The sequence below is a fragment of the Etheostoma spectabile genome, chromosome 9 (genome assembly GCF_008692095.1).
Source record: "Etheostoma spectabile isolate EspeVRDwgs_2016 chromosome 9, UIUC_Espe_1.0, whole genome shotgun sequence".
In the NCBI taxonomy this organism is placed as follows: Eukaryota; Metazoa; Chordata; class Actinopteri; order Perciformes; family Percidae; genus Etheostoma; species Etheostoma spectabile.
This window is the reverse complement of record NC_045741.1, coordinates 34,625,286-34,650,293: the sequence shown is the minus strand read 5'-3', so window position 1 is coordinate 34,650,293 and position 25,008 is coordinate 34,625,286. Positions and strand designations below refer to the sequence as shown.

General features: G+C 40.8%; 3 protein-coding genes across 3 annotated transcripts; 2 read left to right on the top strand and 1 right to left on the bottom strand.

Annotated features, from left to right (window-relative positions):
- The first annotated feature begins 1,623 nt into the window (after nucleotides 1-1,623).
- cimap1d (CIMAP1 family member D) lies at nucleotides 1,624-4,010 on the top strand. The gene is made up of 4 exons (XM_032527010.1): nucleotides 1,624-1,723; nucleotides 2,424-2,534; nucleotides 2,914-3,027; nucleotides 3,270-4,010. The coding sequence occupies exons 1-4, from the start codon at nucleotides 1,684-1,686 to the stop codon at nucleotides 3,755-3,757; spliced, it is 753 nt and encodes a 250-aa protein (XP_032382901.1). The 5' UTR covers nucleotides 1,624-1,683; the 3' UTR covers nucleotides 3,758-4,010.
- Nucleotides 4,011-4,157: 147 nt separating this feature from the next.
- On the bottom strand, nucleotides 4,158-6,697 carry cks2 (CDC28 protein kinase regulatory subunit 2). The gene is made up of 3 exons (XM_032527011.1): nucleotides 6,454-6,697; nucleotides 5,663-5,790; nucleotides 4,158-4,408 (listed from the first exon to the last, which is right to left on the bottom strand). Exons 1-3 carry the CDS (start codon nucleotides 6,510-6,512, stop codon nucleotides 4,365-4,367), a joined length of 231 nt encoding a protein of 76 aa, XP_032382902.1. The 5' UTR covers nucleotides 6,513-6,697; the 3' UTR covers nucleotides 4,158-4,364.
- A 2,156-nt stretch (nucleotides 6,698-8,853) lies between these two features.
- On the top strand, nucleotides 8,854-24,861 carry shc2 (SHC (Src homology 2 domain containing) transforming protein 2). Its single transcript, XM_032527014.1, is given in 16 exon segments — nucleotides 8,854-9,123; nucleotides 10,681-11,466; nucleotides 15,338-15,408; nucleotides 17,989-18,049; nucleotides 18,376-18,495; nucleotides 19,048-19,101; nucleotides 19,303-19,354; nucleotides 19,748-19,874; nucleotides 20,421-20,601; nucleotides 21,116-21,221; nucleotides 22,099-22,154; nucleotides 22,156-22,182; nucleotides 22,184-22,262; nucleotides 22,372-22,688; nucleotides 22,823-22,974; nucleotides 23,268-24,861. Coding segments are annotated over 14 exon segments (2,151 nt in total). The 5' UTR covers nucleotides 8,854-9,123; nucleotides 10,681-10,695; the 3' UTR covers nucleotides 22,952-22,974; nucleotides 23,268-24,861.
- Nucleotides 24,862-25,008: the final 147 nt, after the last annotated feature.

Sequence of the window (25,008 nt, the reverse complement as noted above, 5' to 3'; positions counted from 1 at the left end):
GCTGCCACGCTTTTCTGTTCATGCTTGTGCTATTACACTTTGTATAACTGTAGGAAAGAAATCCCTTGACTTTTTAGAACAATACGATCTCTGCAGATGCAGCACAGTGCATGCACATGCTCCGCTAGGAGAGGAGCTGCAGTTTATAAAAGCTGTGTTGCTCCATTTCCTTTGAAAGGCTAGTTAAGTCTGGAGATCATTTCCTGTCAGCAGTCAGCTGTATTACAACCCTGCTGCTTCAGATGGCCCTCTGCTTTGATAACTGACTCTGTGACCCCTGGCACGCTTTTGTGTTACAGACAGAAAGCATGCACATGTGTGTATTGGTGTGTACACCCTGTTTGAGTTTCTAGGTTAGGATGTGCACTGTACTATGTGTTTGTGTAACTGCTAACAACAGATTTGGGTTACCAAAGCAGCAGCTTGGAGAGAAAAAAAGCCTGTTCAAGTTTAATGTTTGTTTTCTGCACGTCACTTGTCGACCCTCTCCGTTACTGTGGCCTCGGGCGCTGGCCTTTAAAGACATATCAGTCAAATCCAAACTACAAATCATCACTGGGATTGGAGAAGATCAAAGAGGGCTAAACTGCATCTGGGAGATCGGTTTGACCTTAAATTAAAGATGAGAAACCAGAGGGTCGTATGCTGGACTGACAAATGATGGTACTCGGCCTGTAACTGCTCCAGATATGCCTCGCTTAACATCTGACCCGGCTGTGTTTGTTCTTTTTGTATGTGTGTTTGGGGGGATTAAAACACAGTATGATGTTTCCCGGCAGGGAAATAAAAAGGAGTTCTCTTTGCATTCCAACTCTGATAAATGTAAGGAGGTGCATATGGAGAACTGGCACTGTCAACAGTTCATAGTTTAAGGTCAAATCGGAGGCCAACGTTCTGGAACTACACATAGATTCAATGGAGGAAAAAAAGAAACCCGTTCCTGTAGTGACAGTGAGCCAGCAGTGCAGGGGACCTGGCTGCAGCAAACTATCCACAGCAGTCTCCGTGGCAACTGCATGCATGGCTGAAGAGTGATATTGCTTCTCCACACTGCGATGAGCAGAAAGAGTGAAAGGAGGGAGAGGGGGGGATCTTGGTTTCATGGTTTGCAGAGGGGAGCTAGCATTACATGAGAGTGAATCGGAGTGATGACATTGTTCCTAAGTAGCAGCTGACTGCACCTATACATCGCCCACTGTGGAGGAAGGGCCATTCATCTGTCTGAGCCACCACAGGCCGACAAAGGCACAAACAGGCAGATAGATAAAACCCGATCCAGTGGGCTGTTGACACTTTGATATGTATTATACGTTTCAGGTTTCCTGATTGTTTCAGAGGAAATTAGGGATTGATTCAGGATCATCCAGGGCTCTGGGTTTCACTGTCAGCCAGGGTATGGGTGAGGCTGGACTACCGAGGTGCTCATCTAACGACTGAATTTCCTGAAAGTATACTGAAAGTATGCAGCCTGCCTCCATTCTGGCTGAAAGGGGGAAATACCTGTAATAAGGTGCGAAAAAACCCCAAAACATTGCCTTTAAGATTTTGATTTTGGAATTGTTAATCATTTTCTTCTTTATCCAGCTTCTTTTTTTTTATCATTGACATGCTGTATGGATGTTTCTGTAGTACTGATATCACTGAGGAATTCCTGAAGTATCCGTCGCTTCTGCAAAGAGCTAAATGGAGAGAAGATACCCATTAATAGCAGGAAGAGAAAAAGGTAAGTTTATCAACAGAAGCTACTTATACTGTGATTATGTAAATCAATGTGTACATCTTGTGTATAGGCATGCATATCATTAGATATGCTCCTGTTGGCTATTTCATAATTTCAAAGGTGGAACATTGAGCAGAGGATTTGACAGTGTGCAGACCTGCCAGGGCCTGCTCTTTTCTGTATAAAAAAAAAAAAAACTACTCCCACTTGCTCTGCTTGCACACATGCCACTGAAGACATGTATGGTGGCGTAGCACTTTGCTCTGGGTTGTCTTGATGTGTGCTGCCTGCTGCTTGCTGGCTGTTTGTCTGACGCAGTGCACTTGACAGACAATCAGATGCAGCTCTAGGCTAACTATAAGTCGTGGTGATGCAGGGCTATTGCAGATCCTTCTTGCCTCTCAAGTGGGAGTTTATCAGATAAGTAGAAAACTCATTTGTAAAACTCATTTGGCATTTTGCAAATGTGTGGACATAGCATTCTTCTTGCTCACTGGCTGGTGCTGAAATATACTTTGCTTGATTTTCTATAACACACAACATTGCCGAAGAAGCTTACATTAGTTACAGAAGCCATGATTTACACCGAAACTGTTGCCACATCGCTTTTACTGCACAACAGTGTCATTTGTGCATGGTAAACATATGTTAAATAATGAATATGCATATGTGTAAAGGCTGTGATATTTCTCCACGTCTCTAGGGCCAGGTCCTGGTCGCTATGGGCTTCCCCCCACTATTGGATTTATGAGCCATGACTTCACCAAGCCAACTAGCCCCGCTTATTCTTTCCATGGCAGGATGAGTGACACCAGTGAGTTCTTTCTCTTTCTCTCACTTTTAGATCACCATATAGCTACATAGCTGCAGAGAAAATATTTGATAATTGTGTAATTAAATGCTTTAATACCATCTGGGTCAAATCTTATCATGAAGACACATTACTATTTTATATATAATTGTATGACATTTATTGATGTGTTAATCTTTTCAGAATGATTTAATGTGCTCAAGTACATCACGATAGTCCGTGTACACAGCCTAACTGGTGCAATGTCAATTAGAGCCTGTAGGGGGAGACAACGCCTAATTCTGTGTAGCAAGTCTATTTTTTTAGGACCATTGCATGATCAAACCAAACTGACAGAGGATATACTATTTTGAATTGATCATAATATTTACTTCTGCTACAGTGTATTGTGTAGACTCAAGTCCAGGGCCGCAGTATCACATTGATGCAAAAATCACTCGTTTTGGAAGGGATGGCACACCTGCATACTCAATGTTGGGCAGAGTGAAAGCACAGAGTAAGTTCCTCTTCCATTACTGCTATTTAAGTGCACATTTTGTTTCAGATTCATATATAATGTTGTAATGATGCATTTTTAACTAAGACCAAACTAACTGCTCCATTATTGTAAAAGGATGAACCCTTGTACTTTGTTTCTGGCATTACCTCTAGAGACACAATGTCAACTGAAAATCTAAACCCCACTAAGTAAACATACTCTACCATATGTTGCTGAGTTTGTGGTTTTCTGTTCAATAGAGGAGCTATTCCAGACACCTGGACCAGGTGCATACAGTCCTGAGAAAACCCCACCATGCAACCTCCAGCACAGACCTCCGTCCTACACAATGGGCGCTCGAACACACTACCGGAGCGTTGACTCAGTACCTGCTCCTAACAGGTACTGTCTCCCTCCGTTCATGGGCCCTCAAGTTCCAAACAAGCAATCCAGCTCAAGCTACACAATGTCAGGTAGTTACAGCAGAGGGGGACCATCTGTGGACTTAGCCAAGACGCCGGGGCCCTGCAGGTACAACAGTACGGACCCAAGTGTTTATCTCCCCAGACAGCCGGCGTTTTCCATGCTGGGACGTCACAGCTTACCAAGAGATGTCACCATGAAACCTGGTCCTGGAACTTATAATCCAGAGAAAGTGACAGTTCACAAGACTCGGGCACCAACCTACTCCCTGGGCATTAGACACTCGGAATTTGTTACTCCACTAGTTGTCAATGTTTCTGACTGAACACCATCACATACCCAAAAATGAGAAACATAATTCTGTAAATCTGGTAGGGAAAAAAAAAAAACATTCATGAGGAAACATATGAAGAAGTACATTTAATTTTGTTCTTTCAGCAACAAAGGTCATGTTGAAACATCCAAGACTGAGTGTCAACATTTATAATATCTAGAAATAATATTATGTACACAACAAACATACATTTAAAGAACAGGAAAAGACAGAAAGTTCTTTCGGGAAAATAATGGGCTTAAGGAAAAATAATAATAACGAAGTACAGAAATACACCTATGCCTGTGCGATACTCTGTAATAAAATCATTACAAAATGGCACCAAAAGACATTTAAAAAAATGTGTTAAAATGTACAATTGTCAGGCACTTTCTCACCTTCATACTGTTTCTAAGGTTATCATTCACAGTGGAATCAAGCCATTTGCCTCACATTACCTCTAAAAATTGAGGGAATTTGAAAAGACAAAACAATGCAACTAAGGGTTTTCTACACAATACATCAGAACATATGCAGATATTTATGTATGAGAGATGTATAGTTCAAAGACAATACAAATCAGCAAAGATGATAGCAGGCATTTTACAGATGGTCCCATTTAATCCTTTGGGAGAGGTCTTCTGAAAAGCAGTATGTGTGGCTCTGGAGAGTAAAACAAAAAAAGTATCTGTTAATACCATCTACTCACTACAGTACAGTATAGTTATTACTCAATACAGTGTACATTTATGCACACAGCTGTGCTCCATGTGCATATAACTTTCATTAATACATTAGTTGTAAAACAAGCGTACCGTTCACTATTAGGGCTGGATACCGAATTCTATTGGTGCCTAAATTGAATTTGGTATCCAGCCTTAACCGTGAACTGCCTCCTTAGTGTCAAAAAACGCCTCGTCATTCAAGAAGGAGTCAATCTCAACAGTGTCAGTGAGTCAATAAGCATGCAGCATGCTTCTACCAATAGCTAGTCTATATCCACGACATTCCACTTCCGGGATTGCTCCGGTGCCACGGAACTTAGCGCCACCCATGATGATTGGGATTGGTTTGATGAAATGCCAATTAAGAGCATGTTTTTCTTATGTGGCAGCCAGGCCCTTCCCCAGGGTGTGGAGGAGGTCCCGCAAAAGAGATAATAGTTAATATGCTGGTGTTTTCCAACATTCTGTTGAAGATGCAGGAAAACCCTTTACCCAAAGGGGGATGTAGGACTGAAAATAAAAAGATGTGCCGTAATGTGTAATGTTCTTGTTTCATTTGTCAAAACGGATTTTTATAAAATTGGTCTGGCAAAAAGTATTGTTCAGAAACTGGTATCAAAGTCAAAGTATTGAAAAAAATATTGAATGATACCCAAACCTATTCACTGTAATCATTACAGTTTACACTCTTCATCCTTACTGATCATGAAGCATCCCTTTGTGGCAAACTACAATGGAAGAAAAGACTAAATCCAATCCTGCGCAAAACAAATGCACTCAACAGCTAAACTAAAGCTAAATTTAAGCTTCAGTCAGAGTTAGATCAAAACAAGAAAGTATTTTCCAAATTTAATACAAAAATCCCATCTTTGCGTTTCCTTGCTGAGCTGCAGTGAAGGGATAGTAACACATACTACTCTGTTAGAAATACCCATTTGATTAGACTCATTTAAGACTGCTAAAACCATATATTTGCTTTGGCTGAGCATTATGATAAATTTTTGCAAAGAACAAGCATTGTAGATTTTGTCCGTCATCTCCTGCAGACACAAAAAAGATCTCTCCACGACCAGCATTGACAGAAAAGATGGTTCTTGTTTAATATACATGTGGGCTTGTGAGCACTGTTTAAAGAAAAAGAAAAAAAAAAACGTAAAAATGTGAACCTATTATCAAGTCCCCTGTCACTCACCTGGTTTGTGGATCATGTAGTGAATCCAGCCCTGGCTCTGTTGCACCCCCAGTCCCCTCCACTCATCTTCTGTCATCAGGTGGGAGGAGGGCACCAGTTTAGACAGCTGCTTTGGAAGCACCACATGCCTATTGAAAGATAAATAAAACAATCAATAACTAACCACATATTTTAAGGATGGTCAAACAGTAAGTTGACGTAAGGATGACAATTTTGGAAACTTTTATATAATATAGCCTCTTACATAATAAAAAGCAGTTTGTATTATATTTTACGTAACTACACTTTAGTTTTTTCAGTTACTTTCCATACCCATCTGTAACGTTATTTATGTATGGTGTTTCTGTTGTAACGTTACTGCTGCACTACTACTGTGAATCAATAGAAGTGCAATGCTAACGTATCATAACAGCTAGCTAACGTTGACGCTCGAGGCCTCACTTTACAATAACGATTCTAGGTAATGTAACGTTAGTTAAGTTACGCTTTAACGTTAGTTCGTTTTTTATAGCTAGCTAGCTTGCTAGCTGGAAGATAAATAAATAGCTGGCTAGCTAGCTAACGTAAGCTAATCTAAAGTACCCAACGTTACTCAGTAAAGTTGACGTATTTTACGAAAATGGCTACCCATTTCAGAAGACGTTGTCATGATACGATAACGTGATTTTGAGCTGTCTGAAGTTAGCTAATATAACCAGTTTTACCATGATTTGGCGTTACCAGACACAAGAGAACAGACTCTTGAAAACGTTAGCAAATATCAAAAACGTTAACATGTTAGCTAATCATACCTGTACTCGAAGTCCTCATCGTTATACTTGTCAGAATAGTAAATCTGTTTTTTTGACATTTTCAGTCGATAGTCGTCAAAGCTGAAGTCCGGAAAGTTGTTTTCGGGTGATGTGACGAAGCTAATTTAGCTCACTAACTTACTTACAAATGTTTGCGAGCGCAACAAGCTGCTGTCAACTGCCGCTGTTTTCAGAGAACTATTCAAACCTCAACGGTTCCCCGCTATCCCCTGATTGGTCAAGGTGGCAGCACGTGAAAGACCCATCTTCTTAGATCGTCTATGTTTGGGAAGATACACCACTCAGCTGTGAAAGCACAACACTTCAACTAGGAAGCAAAAACGTCTGAGTTGAGCTATTATCATAACTCTCGATTTTGTGCCAGGTAGTTCAAATACGTATTTGAAAGGGAAGATATTCAATGTATTTGAAAACGTTTTGGTACTTCACCAGGACTTTTCTGAAAGCGCTAAGGGCTCAAGGAGAGCTCGTCAACTCTTCACTTCCTCCGCCACGTTGCGAATCTTCCTGTCTTCGTCTCCTTGTCCCTGGGTTGGTTGCTACAGCCGGTCCATGGATGTTGTCACTCCCCGATATAAGTTGAGTGCAGATTTGAGTCGCGCACTTTGCGACGCGAGAAGATGTGAGTTGTGACAAGTAGCCTAAGATGCTAACGAGAGATTCCTGTAACGTCAATACAGTAAAAGTTGACATACTTAACGAAGCTCGTTCACTGCTGGCTACAAGTTAGCAATCAAACACAACAAAGGCTGTCAGTTGAATGGCATTTTGAGCTAACATTAGCAATTAAGCTATCATAGATAGCTAAAACGTTTTTGAAATGATTTCCAACTTCTATTATTGTCTGTAATGAGAAAAGTTTATTATTTCATGGATTTCACAAAGATCAGTATGACACGTTATGCTGTAAACTGTTTACATCTGAGCATGCGCGACTCAAATCTGACCTCAATTTACATTGGGGAGTGACAGATGTAATAGAGCATCTTTGATGTGTTATAGTAACTTGGCGCAGTCAAAATATGACCAGGGGTAAAGTGCAAAAGCGCTTGGTAGAGGTGAACTACTGATATGGAAATGTTCTGCCAATATCAACCCTACTGGAGTATGTAGGCTGTGTTTTTTGATGATATACTGACAATTCAGGCATATGTATGTTGTAATCAACATTTCGAAATTAAATACGAACCCTAAATACAAAGCTTGAACACAATAATAAAAAAAGCTTGAACACAATTATAGGCTAACATTACTCCATACATGTATAGTATACAGTGAGTTTGAAATAGAGTTGAATATAGAATATGTAATATGTTTTATGTTGTCATCATTCAAGTTATTTTTGTAGCTTATCTTGTTTCCAGTTCTCTTCATTTTGCCTGCTGAATAATCGTTTTAACTTTAATTTGATTGCATTTATGGGGTAGCATGTTGCGTTTAATCATATGCAGCACTACATATATGGTTTTCTGTGCTACCCTTGTCTCTTAGAGACCAAAGGATTATGCAGCAAATGATGTAATATAGGCTTTAAAATAATGATGTCTTGGTACAGGTCTTAAAATAATATACTTATTATTTAAGTTGTTGGCTTATTTGAGGCAAAGGAAATAATTAAAACCATGTATTCATTTAAGTTATCTCCCAATTATTTTTGCAATGTATTCAAATATAGGCCTACATTTGTTAGATAACCTATAGAGATATTGTTATCTTCATGATTCCAGTTTGTATCCAGGTGAATATTTTACATGTGACTTTTATTCTTTATATTTCAATAATTACTGTTGTGGTTTCATAATTAGCTATACACAGAGGAATGCATCAGTCAACTATTATCATCTTTTTTTCTCTCTAGGCCTTATACATATATATTTTTCCCCAGTCACTGATTTGTTAGTATATGAAAAATAAACTTGCTTTACATTTTAACCAAACAAAGTAGTTTGGGAATTTTGTTATTGCAAGTAACCTATGTTGTTGTTCTTAGTTTTAATCACCGTTGTCAAGGTGATGGCTGCTAATGAGTGGTGGTGTATTCACAGCATGATTTGTTCCACTTGTGTAAGAGCACTAACAGAGTCACGAGGTACATTATGTTTCCTCTTCACATACTGTACAGAAACAAATCACAGATAGTTGAGTGTTTGAAACTGTAGTGTAACAATTGCAATTGAGCAATCTATCGTTATTTATGGAAATAAAACCTAGCACCATCTTCAAACGGTTGCTTTTGCATCTATTTGTTAAAGTTGGTTTGAAGTAATAATGGCTCCGTATTGGTTTTACTTTTGGGTAGAGTATATTGTCATAGCAGTTAGTTGTTTTTGACATAAAAGGGGACATAATGTACTGTGGATGACCAGCTACTTGTGCATCTGTCAACATGCACTGATTCCCTTTGGCTTATCAGTAACTTACTCTGTAGCAAACAAACAAGAGGTGATTGGCTGGAAGAAGGTGGGATGGCGTTGGTGTTACAGCGTTTCTGTTGGGGATTTGTTCGTGTTGGGGGGGTTTCTTAGTGTCCGTGGTTTGTTGTAATGAGGTGTCCCAACTAGTGGAATGACATTACACGTTGCTTTTCTTTGATAAAAGTAATTGGACTGGATCTTTTTTTCATCCTCTTTCTCAGAGACTGACATATAGGTAAGCTTCCTGATGCTTTTGTAAATAAATAACTTTTAGTTCTACTGTGTCACTCAGTAGCATTCAAGGTAGTGCACCATTTGAACATATGGCATATGATTGAATTTAAGCAATTAACAGAAACATAATGAGCCTTTCCTTATCCGTGTAGGTGGCGTTGTTTAGTCAGATTGTCCCGCCTTTTTGCATAACAAATGACCCGCACTATTGGGTTATTTCACAATCAGTGCAGACATTGCTCCCACCTGTGAGTGATTTGACCACCACCACACACACACAAAAAACAACTGCTCAACCTACTTTTGTGTCACACTGAGAATCCTGACTGCTACCTTCCATCACATTTGTTTAAGATAGGAAAATACAATTGTATGTGAAAAAAACATGATTTAGAACAGTGGAAATGATTTGAGTGACTGAGTAAAATGAATGTGTGAGGGTTGCAATTGAGGAGCTGAAAGGATCACGCTGAGATGGATGACTGCTCTCTGGGGAGGCGGATGGGAGGGGAGCTGGGAAGACATTTCAGACAGATGGGATAGGTTGGATGTTTTTCGGACATACTGTCTGTTATAAGTGTGGCCATGTTGCTTTTTTTGTTACGTTTTAGTCTATTGCCGGGAATTGATTTATACCCTTAACCCCCACACAAACATTGACTCACACAAAATACCGTTTACCTAATTGGATGAGACTCATGCTGGTAATATTTACTCACATTCGCAATCATTTTCTAAGTTATTGTTTCTATTTTGTATTTGGATACAGCCCCTACAGTGGTGATTGCTACATTATGCAATTTGAGATTTCTGCTTGTGAATAACATTAGTTTAATGAGACGGATTATGGGAGATGCTAATTACAAATTAGCAAAGCACATTGACAGATGAAGTATACAAAAGACAATGATAGTAGGAACCAAGGAATGCTTGCTTATTCTGCAAATGTTCTGATATCTAATATTTTTTTGTTTGTCAATTTAATATGTTGACTGTGTTCTTCAGTTGGACATGTGTGCTAACCTAGCCTAAAGTTAATGTAAACTGACAAAGATTAAAATTTTGCGGAATTTCTTTATATAGAATAAATAGGTGTTCTATAGAGTGTGTGTGTGTGTGTGTGTGTGTGTGTGTGTGTGTGTGTGTGTGTGTGTGTGTGAGTGTGAGTGAGAGAGGTTGACTGTGGTTTAGGCAGATGTGTTTTAGCTAATACAGCCTGAGAGCAGCAGGGCAGGGCTAATATACCCAATGACATCATCCAAAGAGAGAGAGAGAGACTGGGAGCATGCGAGCGAGCTTGCCTCAGGCAGTGAAAGGAAGCAGGCCAGCTCAGACAGAGAGGAGAGTGGCATGAGAGCGGGACAGTGTGTGTGCGTGAACGGGAGAGGACCAGACAGCATTCAGTTGACAAGGATATAGGACTCCACCTGGAAGATTTTCTCTCTAGTTTTCTCCCCTTCTTCCATTACACCTCTCCCCCTCCCTTCCCCCTTTCCCCTCCCCCCCCCCCCCCCCCTTATCCTCTGGCAGTCATCCCTCCTCTCTGCTCCTGCTTCAGGCGGCTCCTCCGGGCATGCTCCTTAAGCCAAAGTATGGCCGCTTTCGCAACGAGTCTGTGACCTCCTCCGACGACCTGATGCAGAGCTTAGCAATGAGCGGCAAAGTTGTGGCCACACCGGTGGTCTCCTCCTCCGCCACAAGCCTTCCTCTGCCTCCCCTGCCTCCTCTGCCTCCCCTGGATCACAGTGCCAGATCATCATCCTCTGCCGGGGCTGCAGCCCTGGCTGACTCTCCTTGCCTGGATGGAGAACAGGATGCCACCACAACCTTCTGCATGCTCATCCCTAGGATGCCCCAGTGGAAGTTCTCCAACTCCCTGCTTAGCCGGAGCCCATCCAACTCCAGCTCCAACTCCAGCAAGGACTCAGGGAAGGCAGCAGCAGCTCCTTCCCAGGCCTCTGTCTCGCATGGTTCATCACCACACAGGCACAGTGGTGCAACCTCAGCTAGTGGCCCGGTGGCCAGTCTCGCAGCGGTGCTTAACTCCTGTGACCCTGTGTGTGTCACCCCCTGTTCTTTGCAGGCCATTCGAGGGCAGAGAGCAGTTGCAGCAGCAAACTTGGCCAGTCAAGGGGGGCACGGATTTGGGGCCACAGAGAACATGGCGAGTCCTGGGGGTTCCAGCAGCTCCCGGTCAGGAATGAACCGCAGGACGAGGGTGGAAGGCATGTGGCTGGAGGGAGAGGACTTTACCCAGAAGGGTAGCTTCATCAACAAACCCTCTCAAGGCTGGCTGCACCCTGACAAGAAGATTGCAGGACCAGGGGCTTCTTATATTGTCAGGGTGAGTCAGTGTACACTTCTTTATGCTAATGCATGCTGCATACCCATTGTAAAAGTTACACCTATTGAACATCCACTTAATTCAGGATCTGTTTTGAAAGTGTGTGTACAACCAAAATAACTAACTTTTCTTCCACTGGTGCTAGCATATCTATTAACAGGAATCAGTGAACCTCATCATATTAATGATCCCATTTACAGGTGTCTTTATCTGGGCGGGAAACATAAGGACACCACAGTGCCAGCAGTTTGTCATGCAGCTCATGTGGCGAGGGCTGGGGAATACATAATCCAGATAGATGGCTTGGTGTGGCTGGAAGAGACTGCGTCAGGATAGCACACACAGGCGTAACGGTGGAGAAAGATAAACTATGAAATGATGTGCACAGGCTGCAGTAATTATCATTATTTTACCGCAGTGTTTACCAAAGGTTATATGCATTATTCACATGACTTAATAACAATAACCATCTGTATTTAGAGTGCATGTAAGCTCGGTGTGATTGTGAGCTTGAGCATTGTGGGAGTGGTGTTCTTTGTGTGCTTTCGGGATTGTTTACATTTATGTGGAGACCATGAGATTGTATCCATTAAATGTGATTTAATATCCCTCAGCATAATGAATACCAATCTTTATTATAGTCAGTATGATAACAGCATACTTCAAAGTTGTTTTCAAATGGTGAGCCAACTCTTTGTGTTTTTATTCAAAACAAGATCTGGCTGCATACAGAAATGGATGGTTGGTTCAGTTGTCCTGCCAGAGAGATGAGAATGATTATAAATAAAAAGGTAGAGATATGAAGAAATATCTTTATCAGTGTGCACTTGACTTACAATGGGTTTATCATCCTAAGCAGTCTGCTCGACGTCAATGTCAATGACATATCCCCTTGGCGATCCCTCCACGCCTGTTAACCTCCACCCCTTGCACTGCTCCACCCCCTCTCCTCAAACTAATGACATGGCTCTTGATTAGCCCAGTCTGGGGCTCAAGCCCACTTTCTAATGGCATTATACAGGCCCCATTCATTCCTATATTCAATTACATTTAATCACAGTCATTTGCATCATGTGATGTGGATGAGGACGGTTGGATCGGTAAGGGAGGGGTCCAATGATGAGTTTGTATGAGCTCTCATCACCATGCAGGGCTTTCCAAGATTCATAACAAGTGCTGCTCTAATGTCTGATTGATATCTCAGTTGCCAGACCAAGCTTTTAGGAGCTTATTGTTGTCATCTGAAGATGCACTGCAATCATTTTAGATGACCCCTCTAAGCCCATTTGTGAAATGCATTTCACAGCAGTACCCTATACGTGCAATTCTGTGGCAAATCTATGCAGGGAGGACCACTTGCTGCATGTATTAGTGTCATAGTGGCAGTAGATTTCTGCTGCACTGTGCCATTTTTAATCGGCATAGCTACCATAGTGCACGTCCCATTCTCTCTCTTTCTCTCTCTCTCTCTCTCTCTCTCTCTCTCTCTCTCTATTTTTGTTTTAGTGCTTCTTTCTCTCACTCACTCACAGTCGCTCCTCTGCTGGGACAGACACAAATATGATTCTTCGTATTGGGTTTCCTCCTTTGCACTTTCTCTTTGTCCACACAGCCATGTCATGCTCTGTGTCTCTGGCCTGCATCTGCCATCTTTGACAGCCAGGACGTTGCAGCGACCACCAAACAAAGCACTGCAGCTGCCGACACAGCTATTATTTAGAGCGCTATATAAAAACCAGACCGCTCCTCATTTTATGCTGTTCTCCTACAATCTCATGCACAGTATTTACTAGTCGAATTATAAATATCTGTAATTTAAAGTTTTGTTTTTAATAGGGCAGTTTCCAAAGTTTTCCTTCCATGGTGCAACGAGTATGTTTTGTGGTCATACACTCAAAAATCTGCTGTGAATGAACAGTGCACAAAAGTATGAAATTAGAAGGAACTTTAAGGTCTATTCAAACATTCAAAATTTACCTTGGCAACATAAATACCAAACAAGACGGGACTGCATGTACTGAACTTAAAAAAACAACCTAATCATTCACCATCTACACTATCCAGATACGTTTTGGTAACATCCGGTTGTCCTGTGTATTTGTCATCATTGTTACACTGGAAGCTACAAACAAGCAAACATAAGCATACGTTTGTATGCTTCTCGATCTTGCTTTAGGGGTAAAATGGAAAGCTATTACATAATAAACGTAGACATTAGGACATTTTCTACTTTAACAAACTATAAAACAGCTATGATTTAGCTTATGAGAAACTATTATCTTATAAAAAAGGTAGCCACAAAGTTTTGAAAATTTTGAACTGTCAATGTTATTGCATTTTCTGGGGAATGCTTTTTGGATCGTCAGTATCGCTGTAATCGTAGGAATAGTGTGCTGAAGAGACTTGGCCCAAAGGCAGAGAATGCAGATAGTGTGATAGAAGAGGGGATGTGTTTCATCAGCAGATGAGTGTAGGACAAGGGAGGCATTGGCAGAAAGAGGAAAACGGAGACAATTTTCCTGATGGATTCGTCTCCAAATCTGGTTAGAAAGCTCATTAAGATCCCGAGCTCAAAGGGTGCTCGCACTCTCTCTCTCTCTCTCTCTCTCTCTCTCTCTCTCTCTCTCTCTCTCTCTCTCGCTCTCGCTCTCTGTCTTTTTCTCTCTCGCTCTCTGTCTTTTTCTCTCTCTCTCTCTCTCTCTGTTTTTGTTTGTATGGCTGCCGTGTGGTCTGTCTGCTGTCTGTTGCAGTTACTAACAATTCTGGACACTGCACCAGATATGGTGTTGACTGAGTCAAAGTGCTAATAGAGTGGATGTAAATGATCCAGCACCAAATTAGTTTCACAAAGAGTTTTCTAAATTACACAGTGTTACGTAAGATTTGATATAAGATCTTTTATAAGAAGTCTTTTCAAACAGGGGAAACACGGAAGTACGAGTCATTGATGCCGCCTTTCACAATCAATGATAACACTCACATTCCAATTTTTTTTGATTATGTGTTCATTGTTTTGCTTTTTAATGAAGGCTGTAAATATATGTGCCATAATCAGAAGATTAGTTTACATCAGTTTTGCTGGACAGTAACATTATACCATTTGGATATTTACAGATGATGGCAGGAATTCTGAAATAGAAATGTGAAGTCGTATAATTTACTCACCCCTCCATCTTTTTTATGTAAACCTCACACATATACAAATGAGTACATGACATCCTCACATGCATTGATTATATACACAAACACACTCACACCCTCAGCATCCCCCCAGAGGCGTAAGACACGGCAGTGTGTCCATAATTTGGAGCTCTTAGTGCTGCTAATCTAGTCAAGGTGCTATTAGCAGCCCAACCTGACAGCCATTAGGAAGCTGCTCAGCTGCCTGCTACTCACTGGAGTACACTTTAATGGTCTTTATGTGGATTTGAGTTAGATTATGATGCATGGTTGGAAAAAGTGATGCATAGCAGTAGAGGATTACATATCGTACACTGCGGGAATGTCTTTTAGATCTGTAATGCCGCTGAAATACTGTTTTGACAGTTTTAATCCAAATGCAACATCTGCTATACATGTTTATTTTAAAAATAGATGCTTATGGATCACGCAGGTTCTCCAAGAGCTGGTGACTTCAGTAGGTTTACATATAATAATGAGTTTTAAGTTCAGCATTTATTTTCAAAGTGATCCCACATCCCACCCATCCCATCTCTTATTTCTCTACAACTGAAACATTTACAACTCTTTACATGACAATTTCATAATTATATGTAAAGGAGCATCTAGTCTTTACCAAATATCTGTCCATAGCCATGTTAAAACTTTAAACATGTTAAAACTGTTGTGTTTGGTTTGTTTCTTTTTGCAGTACATGGGCTGCATTGAAGTACTGAAGTCAATGCGCTCCCTGGACTTCAACACGCGGACTCAGGTGACAAGGTACGCTGGTAACCATCTCTATTGGTAGTGATGAGTCGGGAGAATTTGATCCAAGATGTACAGGATTAACTGAAGTATCAGCCACTATGATATCAAATTGCTCCCAGTGGTGTGTGGGTCAGTTCTGGGCTGTTATTTAGACTAAGTGTGGTTCATTTTATTATTATTTATTTATTATGTCAATGTGAATTGATGAAGGAAATCTTAATAAATAGGTTCACACCTGAGCTTTTGGTTTAAAATAGCTAATTTCTTCTAAACGTATTGTTTCATTTACCACAATTCTTTCATGTTACCAAACCCTGCTCAACCAGTTGCAGTGGAAAGGAAATTTTAATGCAAGTTAAGAGACAAACTCAGCTAATGTACACATGCTCAGTGACGGTACGCATGTGTATGTATCACACTACACCTCAGGGTCTTAGTATGTCGGTGTTGTGTTGTTGTGCCCTACGTTCAATGTTATTGTTATAAAAGCACGGTCCTTTGCAATCCTTGGCCTCATCCACTCTCTCTCCTCCACAATCGATCGACAGTAATCAGAACCCACCGAGCATCCAAGGCTTAAGTGCAGAGGGAGGAGGCTGCAGAAGATGGGGTGATAGAGAGGGAGATCTATTATTGATGTTGTTTGCTAATGATTGTGGAAAGCTGCAGTGGTCTCAGTGAATGCACCCTGCTGGATATTGTCTGCGGATCAAAAACAAAACAACAAAACCAAATGTTACTAATGGTAAAAAGCATACCGAGCATCAGATGCCTGCACCAGATTTGCACCGGCTCAGTCATGAATGTTTTAGTGACGATGTATATGTTTTGAATTTGCGTCTTGCTGTTGTTGACCATAGAGTTGGTCACTGTGTCAACTTAGTTGAATTCACTGCAGCCTTTTTTATTCAGTAGCATGTTAAAGACTGTTTCAAAATGGCAGCCTTAATGTCCCAGTGATGCTAACAACATGAGGTCTCTGATTCCTTGGGGAACATTGGCCGAACCATCTGTTCCCCAAGGCCAAAAATCAATGATTGATTGTATAATCAATAAAGTCTATATCCTTCGCATTCCACTTCCGGGATTGCTTTGGTGCTGCAGGAAAAGTCTTTTCGCCGATGTCCGTTTCCTTCTGTTTTATTTGTTTGAATTTTAAACTCCGGTAGATTTCTGAGGACTATGGTTAACTGCTCCTCAGATCTCTGCAGGATAAATCCAGACAGCTGGCTAGACTATCTGTCCAATCTGAGTTTTCTCTTGCACAAATAAAACAACTTTTCCCGAGGCTATTTTGCACAGAGTTTAGCACCACCCATGACGATTCTGATTGGTATAAAGAAATGCCATTAAACCAGAGCATGTTTTCCTTTGAAGGAGAGTCTGGCAAAGCCAGACTATAATCAATCTAACAAACATTATAGGTTAATTTACTATATTAATTAATGAGTTAACTGTTGCAATTCAAAAACAGAATAATAAAGTCAGAGCTTTTATTGTGCATATTAGAGCTGGAATTTTTTCAGCTTGCTGACTTGTACAAAAGTTAATATCATCCTGGAACAGCGCAGCAAATCATTCAGTGCTTGTCGGAATTTCAAAAATGTACTTCAGCTCCTTGATTTGAAGAAGGTGCAGTCTCCCAACAGGACTCCCTGTGTCACAGTGTTAAACAGCAACACCAGTGATGATCATGCCTGGCCTTTTATTGCAGGGAAGATACAGAGGCTGCGGGCAACAGCCCATCTCTGTCCTCCTCCTCCCTCTGCCCTCTCATCAGCATGAGTCACTTGAACATTGTGGCGTTTTTCAAAAATCCCTGAGAAGACCTTTACCCGAGATGGGGCCCGGGACGCTGCTTTTTAAATATTTACGAGCCACTTGATAGGGGCAGCTGGGTTCCTGACTGCTGGCCCTGTTGTCCCCTGGCAGAGAAAGTGCGAGCTCCAGCCTCAAATCCACATTATGCCTCACTCCCGCCATCAGACACACAGGGGACAGAAGCTTTAAACGCCCATTAGGCGGCCATTCCCAGGAGTTATAGCAGCAGCTTCACTGCAAAGTTGTAACAAATCTGCAGAGTGAGTTGCACTGTGGGAAATCAATGTGAGTAATGTTGCCCTGAAGAAGCAGTAGACAACTGTATTTAGGCTCAAATTATAGTGTTCTTCTTTCCTAATTTGACAGGGAGTTAAACATGAGTTTGACAAACAATCACTGACATAACAGTCCTTGCACATCAGTGGTAAAAACTAGTTAGTGCTTGGGAACAGACCTGCTGGAAACCTTTTCTTGACCTTTGAACTGTAATGGGTCTGTGGCCTATGACCTTAGCCCGAGGGAGAGAACACAAAGCCTCTGTTCATGTTTAACCTCAGGTTTTTTTAACACTGTGATGCAGCAGTGTTGTGTAGCCCTAAACAATGACTCAGCATTTAAAACGTTTACTCTTCTGGATTGTAAATATTTGGGTGCACAATTAACACAAATCCACATGATTTTGTATCCTTGCTGTTCTTGTAACTATTAGATGAGTGGCCAGTGTGTCCCACTATAGCCTTACCTTTGACCTTTCTTTATTCCCCTAATTAGGGAAGCCATCAACAGGCTGTGTGACACTGTGCCAGGGGGAAAGGGAGCTTGGAGGAAGAAGGTTAATAGTAAACTTAAATCTTACTGTGCATGTTTTTATAATACTATTGTTACTAAATACCTTTGAAATTGTCTTATCCCTGCTGGAGAACTAGATGAGTTGAAGTTACCACACAGGTTAGTACAGTGGTTTTAAGAAACTTAAGACTGTCTATGAAAGTCACTTTGGTTCACATGACGTCTGATTTGTCCTGATAGACATAAGGAAGTATTTTGTTTGTCATAACAAATACAGTAAATACAGGACAACATTTCTCTTTTCTGAATGTTTATTTTAAATGTGGGATTGCAATTTCAACTGTATTCTTTTATTTATTCTTCATGAAGGCCCAGAACAAAGCTCTCCAGTCCGTGATGGGGAAGAGTAACCTGCGATTTGCGGGCATGAGTATTGCAGTCAATATTTCCACAGATGGCCTTGGTCTGCTTATTCCTACCACACGACAGGTATGGGGCTATAAGTACCGTAAATGAATCTGTACATGGATTGGACTGATATATTTACCCAAATACCCTTTAATTAAATGTTATTGTCTACCAACCGATACGAAGAAGGTTCCTTTCTGACCACAAATACATTAAAACGTTTTCAAAATCATGTCATTTAATTGCAGTAATGGTATGTGTCAATTCATTTCTCCTTTGATCCTTTGTTCATCTAATACATAGTTTTGGTGTTAATTGATTGCTGAGAGACATATAAAATAATTTCATTCTATCTGGCGTTTAGGGAAGAATTGCACTGCTCCACAATGGTGTTCAGAGGCATTTCTTGTCTGCTGAAAACAAAAATGTGGGAAATAATAATCATTGTGTAGTTACACTGTGTAAAGCTGAATCTTTTGAGATCTGGTCTGCACTTCATTTAAACAATTTTGTTTTTTGGCATCTTTAGTCTTTGTCCATTTGTTTTATCTGTATCCACATTAATCAATGGTGGCATGTAAAAGTAGAATAATGGCAAACCTCTGCCTCTGTTTTTCCTCTTGTCTCTTTCAGGTGATAGCACACCATCCCATGCAGTCCATCTCATTTGCTTCGGGGGGAGACACAGTGAGTGCAACGTTTTGCTCTCTGCTCTCCTTTACATTGTTGTTGTCGGAATGGACTTTTTTGGCAGACTTCACATATCTGATTGAATTCTATTTTATTGGTTTCCAATCTTATGACCTACTGAATTAATAAGGGCTTTAATTTAGTTATATATATCTAATTTATCTGGTCTAATAGAAATCATCCTCCTTTCTGTTGCAGGACACTCCTGATTATGTTGCGTATGTGGCCAAAGACCCAGTGAATCAGAGAGGTAAAAACTTTTCTTTATCACATATATACAATATGTATCTTAAACATGGATCAGTCAGAGGAAAGCTCAATTATTCTACATTTATTTTAAGATGCTGAAATTAATACATCATACAAAAAAGTGACATTAGAACACATCCACCATTTGGAAACAAACTTATTTTTTATAGTTGTTCCTGACATGAAAAACATGACTATGTCATATACTACAGTTCTTGATTTAGAATTAGAAGTTACTAACATTTTTAACAAGCTATCACCCCCATTAAATAGAAATTACCATAAAGTTAAAACACCACTCAAAACAGTGGTATTATTACTAAGACAGGATCTTAGTTCTAAAAGTGTGTTGCGGCTGGGAAATGAAAATCGTCTCTTGTTTTGTCTCCTTCAGCATGTCACATCCTGGAGTGCTCAGACGGTTTAGCCCAGAGTGTAATCAGTACCATCGGCCAAGCCTTCGAGCTGCAGTTCAAACAGTACCTGCACAGTCCTCCCAAAACCATGACGTCTATGGAGAGGTGACATGCTGCCCAGACACAATTATGACTTCTGTGAAAAGAGGAAAAGCCTTTAAAGTGGTTTGTGTTTGTCATTTGTCATCCAAATCTGTAAAGTGGTGACACAACTGTAAATCATTGATTTCTAACACATCAGCCACCATGGTTCTAAGAAATAGCAATATACAACAATATAACTTTTATATATTTTAAAGGTCTTTTCAATTCTGGTTTATGAATGTTTTTCTGCTGCCAGCAGCTGCAACAATCTATATAAATCTATCACAGATATCTATAGATCACTTTAGGATGTGGAGATGTCTTTCGCTCAGACTGAATCCATATGAGAACCCAGATCTTCTTATCATTATTATTACTGTTAATATCACTATAAAAGTAATAATAATAATCAACATAATTATGGTATAACACATTGTCTTCATAACACAAGTTATGGGCTGGGTTCGGATGGACCTTGAGAAGCCCTGGTTTAGATTATAGAAGTTGTGGTGTTGATTGTGTATTATTAATAATAAAAAATCTTTTCTCTGGCACCAATGTCCTTAGGTCCGTCAGGACAGAAGAGCCGATGTGGGGGGACGATGAGGACTTCTCTGAGCATAATTACTACAACAGCATCCCGGGGAAGGAGCCTCCTGTTGGGGGAGTGGTGGACTCCAGGCTCAGGCCCAGCGGAGCCCTGCTGGGTCACATCCACACACAACCACAGAGCAAGACAGCAGCACAGGTGAATCTCCAGGCCTGACTCTGGACGAAACCTTACCATCTAATGTTTTCACAGATGTAATCAAAGCTACATCTGGTCATCATCAAGTGCATGGCTAACCTTTTCCAGACAGTGAGCCAATGTCTTTGATAGCTTCCTCGTAAACTGGCGACTGGTATGTTTTCCTGCTCCTTTCCCCTATTGTTTCCATGGAATTAAACCATTAAACTTAAAAATATACTCCATGATTGTCTTCTTGACGTGCCTGCACCATAATTGCCAAAGACATGATTACATGAAGAGCCTGGGGTCATCTTTTGACTACAGCGTGAGAGAAATCATCGCTCTCTCCCCTGCAGCTTGTTCAAAATGTGGCAACATGCTGTAGCTAATGTTTCAAATAGAGTGCTTCAAAACGACATTATGTGGGGCACAAGAGATAGATGTGTTCCTTTGGTGTGTGTGTGTGTGTGTGTGTGTGTGTGTGTGTGTGTGTGTGTGTGTGTGTGTGTGTGTGTGTTGTGTGTGTTTGCAGATGTGCTCACCAGCGAGGAGGGAGCAAGCGTCTTATCCCCCTGGTCAGCTGTGCTATGAACTGCACTGGGACACTGAGACGACCAGCAGCTCAGGTGAGACACCATGTGGCAATACACATGTGTAACATCTGGAAAACAAAATGTGTGATGGAATTGTCTATACTTTAATTTCTGAAAATATTTTGACATTTTTTTGACCTATTACGGTACACATCCGGTCATCACTGCACTCTTTGCCCTGAATGAAACTTATTGACCTAACACAAAGAGAAGCTCGGTGTTGACCCTTCTTAAGATCACCCTGATGGAATTAGGACTTTTTGGGATCTTTACTCAGGATGGCGTTCCAAATAAGAGACTTGGTTCAATCAAGTTTAATTTACTATGACTTTATTGACCAAACCTTTCAATTAATCAAACGACATATATGTATACATATATAATACAGTAGCAACACTATTGACATAATCATTATGGATACAGTTCAGACAAATTTAGTGGCAAAATCTGCAATAAACACAGCCATTAATATTTTATATTTACTATTAATATTGTGAGAAGCTTCCTTCTTTCTTATTAAAGATTGTTTGAGGCATTTTCACTTTTATTAGAAAGTCACTAGTGACTCCAGAAGCTGCCTTTTAATTGGTGGCTACATACAATTGATCTATAATTATGACATTAGGAATGCACCCCCACTTTAGTACATACTGCAACTGGTTTAATTGTGGTAGTTTATTTATGGAAATAAGCTATTACATATACTGTACTGTGGTATCTTATAGCTCACTATTTAAGTTGTGATTCAACCACTAGAGGAGCAGATACAAACAATGTTTCTCACACATCAACCACACACACACAAACAAAACACAGACACACACACACACACACACACACTACACACACACACACACACACACACACACAAACCGAAGTCTAAAAATAGTAAGGGAACTGTCTTTCTTCAGGTCTGAATCAGATGGTTACCTTGTGTCTGACGCCAGCCACCAGGCAGCAGATTACGAGGAGCATCAGTTACGTTAACACCCAGAGTCTGGAAACCTGGATTCACTGGCAAGGTGCCTAATGGACGCAAAGGGCCCAGGGCACCCGACAGTCCCAAAAAGGACCTCTTTGACATGAGTAAGTCCTCAGAGTTAGTGTGACACATAATAGGAAAGTATTCTTCTATATTTGAAGAATAATGTAGAGTGACCATATTTGTGTTTGTGAAACATTATTGTCCCTGTAGGGCCCTTTGAAGATGCCCTGAAGCTCCATGAGGCCTGTGGGGGAGCTGTTGGGGCTGGAGGGGGAGGTGTCCTGGTCCTGGAGGACCAGTGGCCCAGCCCTCCACGCCGTCGAGCCCCCGTGGCACCAAATGAGGAGCAGCTCCGTAGGGAGACGTGGTACCACAGCCGCATGAGCAGGCGAGACGCAGAGAAAATTCTGGTCCGAGATGGAGATTTCCTGGTCCGGGAGAGCACTACCAACCCAGGACAGTATGTGCTAACCGGCATGCATTGCGGCCTGCCCAAACACCTGCTGCTGGTCGACCCAGAGGGAGTGGTGAGTCTGGCAGCAAGCGAAAAACAGCTTTTGTTTGTCAAAAGTCATACTATACATACTGCTTAGAAGGTTTCTTCTGTCTGTCGTGAACACAATAACTGACTTCCTCCCATCTTTTGCTGTCCTACATACAGGTCCGAACCAAAGACATGTTATTTGAGAGCATAAGCCACCTCATCTCATACCACCTTAAGAATGAGCTGCCTATTGTAGCAGCAGAGAGTGAGCTCCACCTCAAACAGGTGGTCAGGAGGAAACAGTGAGCCACCTGGCCCCGCATGGGATGGTAAGCATGCAGTATGCTCTGTAGATACAATTATATTAGAATTGACAATGCAGATATTAGTAAGTAAGTCCCATGACAAAATGCACATTTTCAAGAAAATAGAGCAGGTTTTTCACCTTGTGGTGAAAAATTGGAATTTAGCTAAAGTAAATGTGAGCATTACATTTCTGCATGGAATAAATGGACGGATTATCTTGTGTCAGGCATGTATCTACAAGTCTAAAACAATGACTGTATTGGCTTTCAATCTGTGCCTAAAATGATCATCCTGTTTTGTCTGCTATACTTCACAGCTGGATTCTTGAGTTCCCATGCAAAACCCACAGCAAATAAACAAACATGGAATTAATTTATCCTGGATGGATATTTATATGGAACAAAGATCATCACTGATACTTTCTTTCCATGAACAATTCAGCTAAGGAGCTTTGCCTTTGCCTACCAGAATCAACCACACTATCCACCACCTGTCATAAACTCCTCAGCATGCAGCTAGTAAGCTAACAAATCAACCAGAATATACATTTTGACTACTTTCAGAGCCGAAAAAGTTGTCAAACCAAGGTCAAAAAGGAAAGCGCTGACTGTTTGAAGAGGACCCAACTTTGGGACATCAAATATTAATTGGATGTGCAGAGCCCTACAATGCCTGTAATAGTGAAGTGCTTCCAGTGTACCATGGCTTGCCTGACCAGTCCATTACAGGTCATCCACCGAACAAATGGACATGACCAGAACAACACTGTGTTATAATCTGGTACAGACACTGTATAAAAAAAACTAAAGATGTCAGGATACTAAGTAGTTCATTTCTGTGTAAATGCAAGAAATGAAAATACTGTGACTATAAGAGACCACTGAAGATAGGTCATTTGAAAAATTCATTTGAATGTAAAGTTTGTTGTTACATGTTCACAGGTCTGGAGTACCTGACCCTGAGATGGCACAATGTAAACACACTGAGCATGATTCAGTGCTGGATTTATGGAATAGCCACGCATACTTCTGCCTTTTTTTCTCCATGATAACTGAGGCACCAAATTTCACTTTGAGGAAAGAAAAATGCATCCATACTGTCTTCATACAGTACAGCCAAGTGGATCTACAGTACATTGTCTTGAAGGTTTTATCACATTTATCAGTAATATCAGTCATTTGCATTGTGTTTGTAAGGGCTATTCATAATTTGTTAAAGACATGCTGTATGTGTTATGTAAGCCTGTGAACAATATTGGTCGGACTCTACGCAAATACTACATGGGTTTAAAACAATGCATTCAAACTCAGTATATCCATGCCTGTATTCCCACAGCCCCTCCAACTTCAGTGCCTTAATAACTACAGAGACAGGCATTTGTGTCAGAGTGGATATGTGCATTTATGCTCCTAGACACTAGTTTTCTTGCCATGCCAATGAATGGCTGAACAAACTTCAGGATGATTAAGCTCTTATACTTGTGAACAGTCATGTAAGCTTCTCTTGTTTTGGGGGTAAATGTTTAATACTGTCTTGTTGTTTAATGACTGTTAATGTCTTTGTGTCCCTCATAACAATAACAAATCCTAGATGGAACTCCTCTACAGTGACTGATATGAAAGACAGGGGATTTAGACTTGAAATTAAATCCTTTATGTGTCAGAGAAATGCATTGCTTTATTGATTGTCCTCATCCCACGTCAGGACCTCCACTGTTCTTGGATGCAACCTCACGAATGCACAGAGGGACGAGGCGCGCTACGAGGCTTTTGGTGAGGTCCAAATGATTAATGCGATTATTTCAGATCTCCCATTTTTCTTTCTCAGGAATTTCTTGGATCTGTTCTTCTTTGATTAACTTTAATGGCTTTTTGTCAATAAAACTAATTGAAAAGAGGGTACATTTCAAACAGCGCTTTGTCGTTTGTGCGTCGCCATATCTGCCAACTACTGTAGCGGCTCCACAGTTAAGCCCAGCTGTCCAACTTTGTATGCACACATGCTTCAGCCAAATTAAGACTTCAGATTCCAATCACCCAAAAATAGATGTGAGAGAC

Excerpts from the sequence above, each read along its gene's own strand:
- cks2 (XM_032527011.1), bottom strand. The coding sequence starts at position 6,512 with ATGTCAAAAAAACAGATTTACTATTCTGACAAGTATAACGATGAGGAC. Across the intron at positions 5,791-6,453 it reads GATGAGGACTTCGAGTACAG|GCATGTGGTGCTTCCAAAGC; the intron begins GTATGATTAGCT and ends ATCTTTCAATAG. Across the intron at positions 4,409-5,662 it reads CTACATGATCCACAAACCAG|AGCCACACATACTGCTTTTC; the intron begins GTGAGTGACAGG and ends TTTACTCTCCAG.
- cimap1d (XM_032527010.1), top strand. The coding sequence starts at position 1,684 with ATGGAGAGAAGATACCCATTAATAGCAGGAAGAGAAAAAG. Across the intron at positions 1,724-2,423 it reads AATAGCAGGAAGAGAAAAAG|GGCCAGGTCCTGGTCGCTAT; the intron begins GTAAGTTTATCA and ends CCACGTCTCTAG. Across the intron at positions 3,028-3,269 it reads GGGCAGAGTGAAAGCACAGA|AGGAGCTATTCCAGACACCT; the intron begins GTAAGTTCCTCT and ends TCTGTTCAATAG.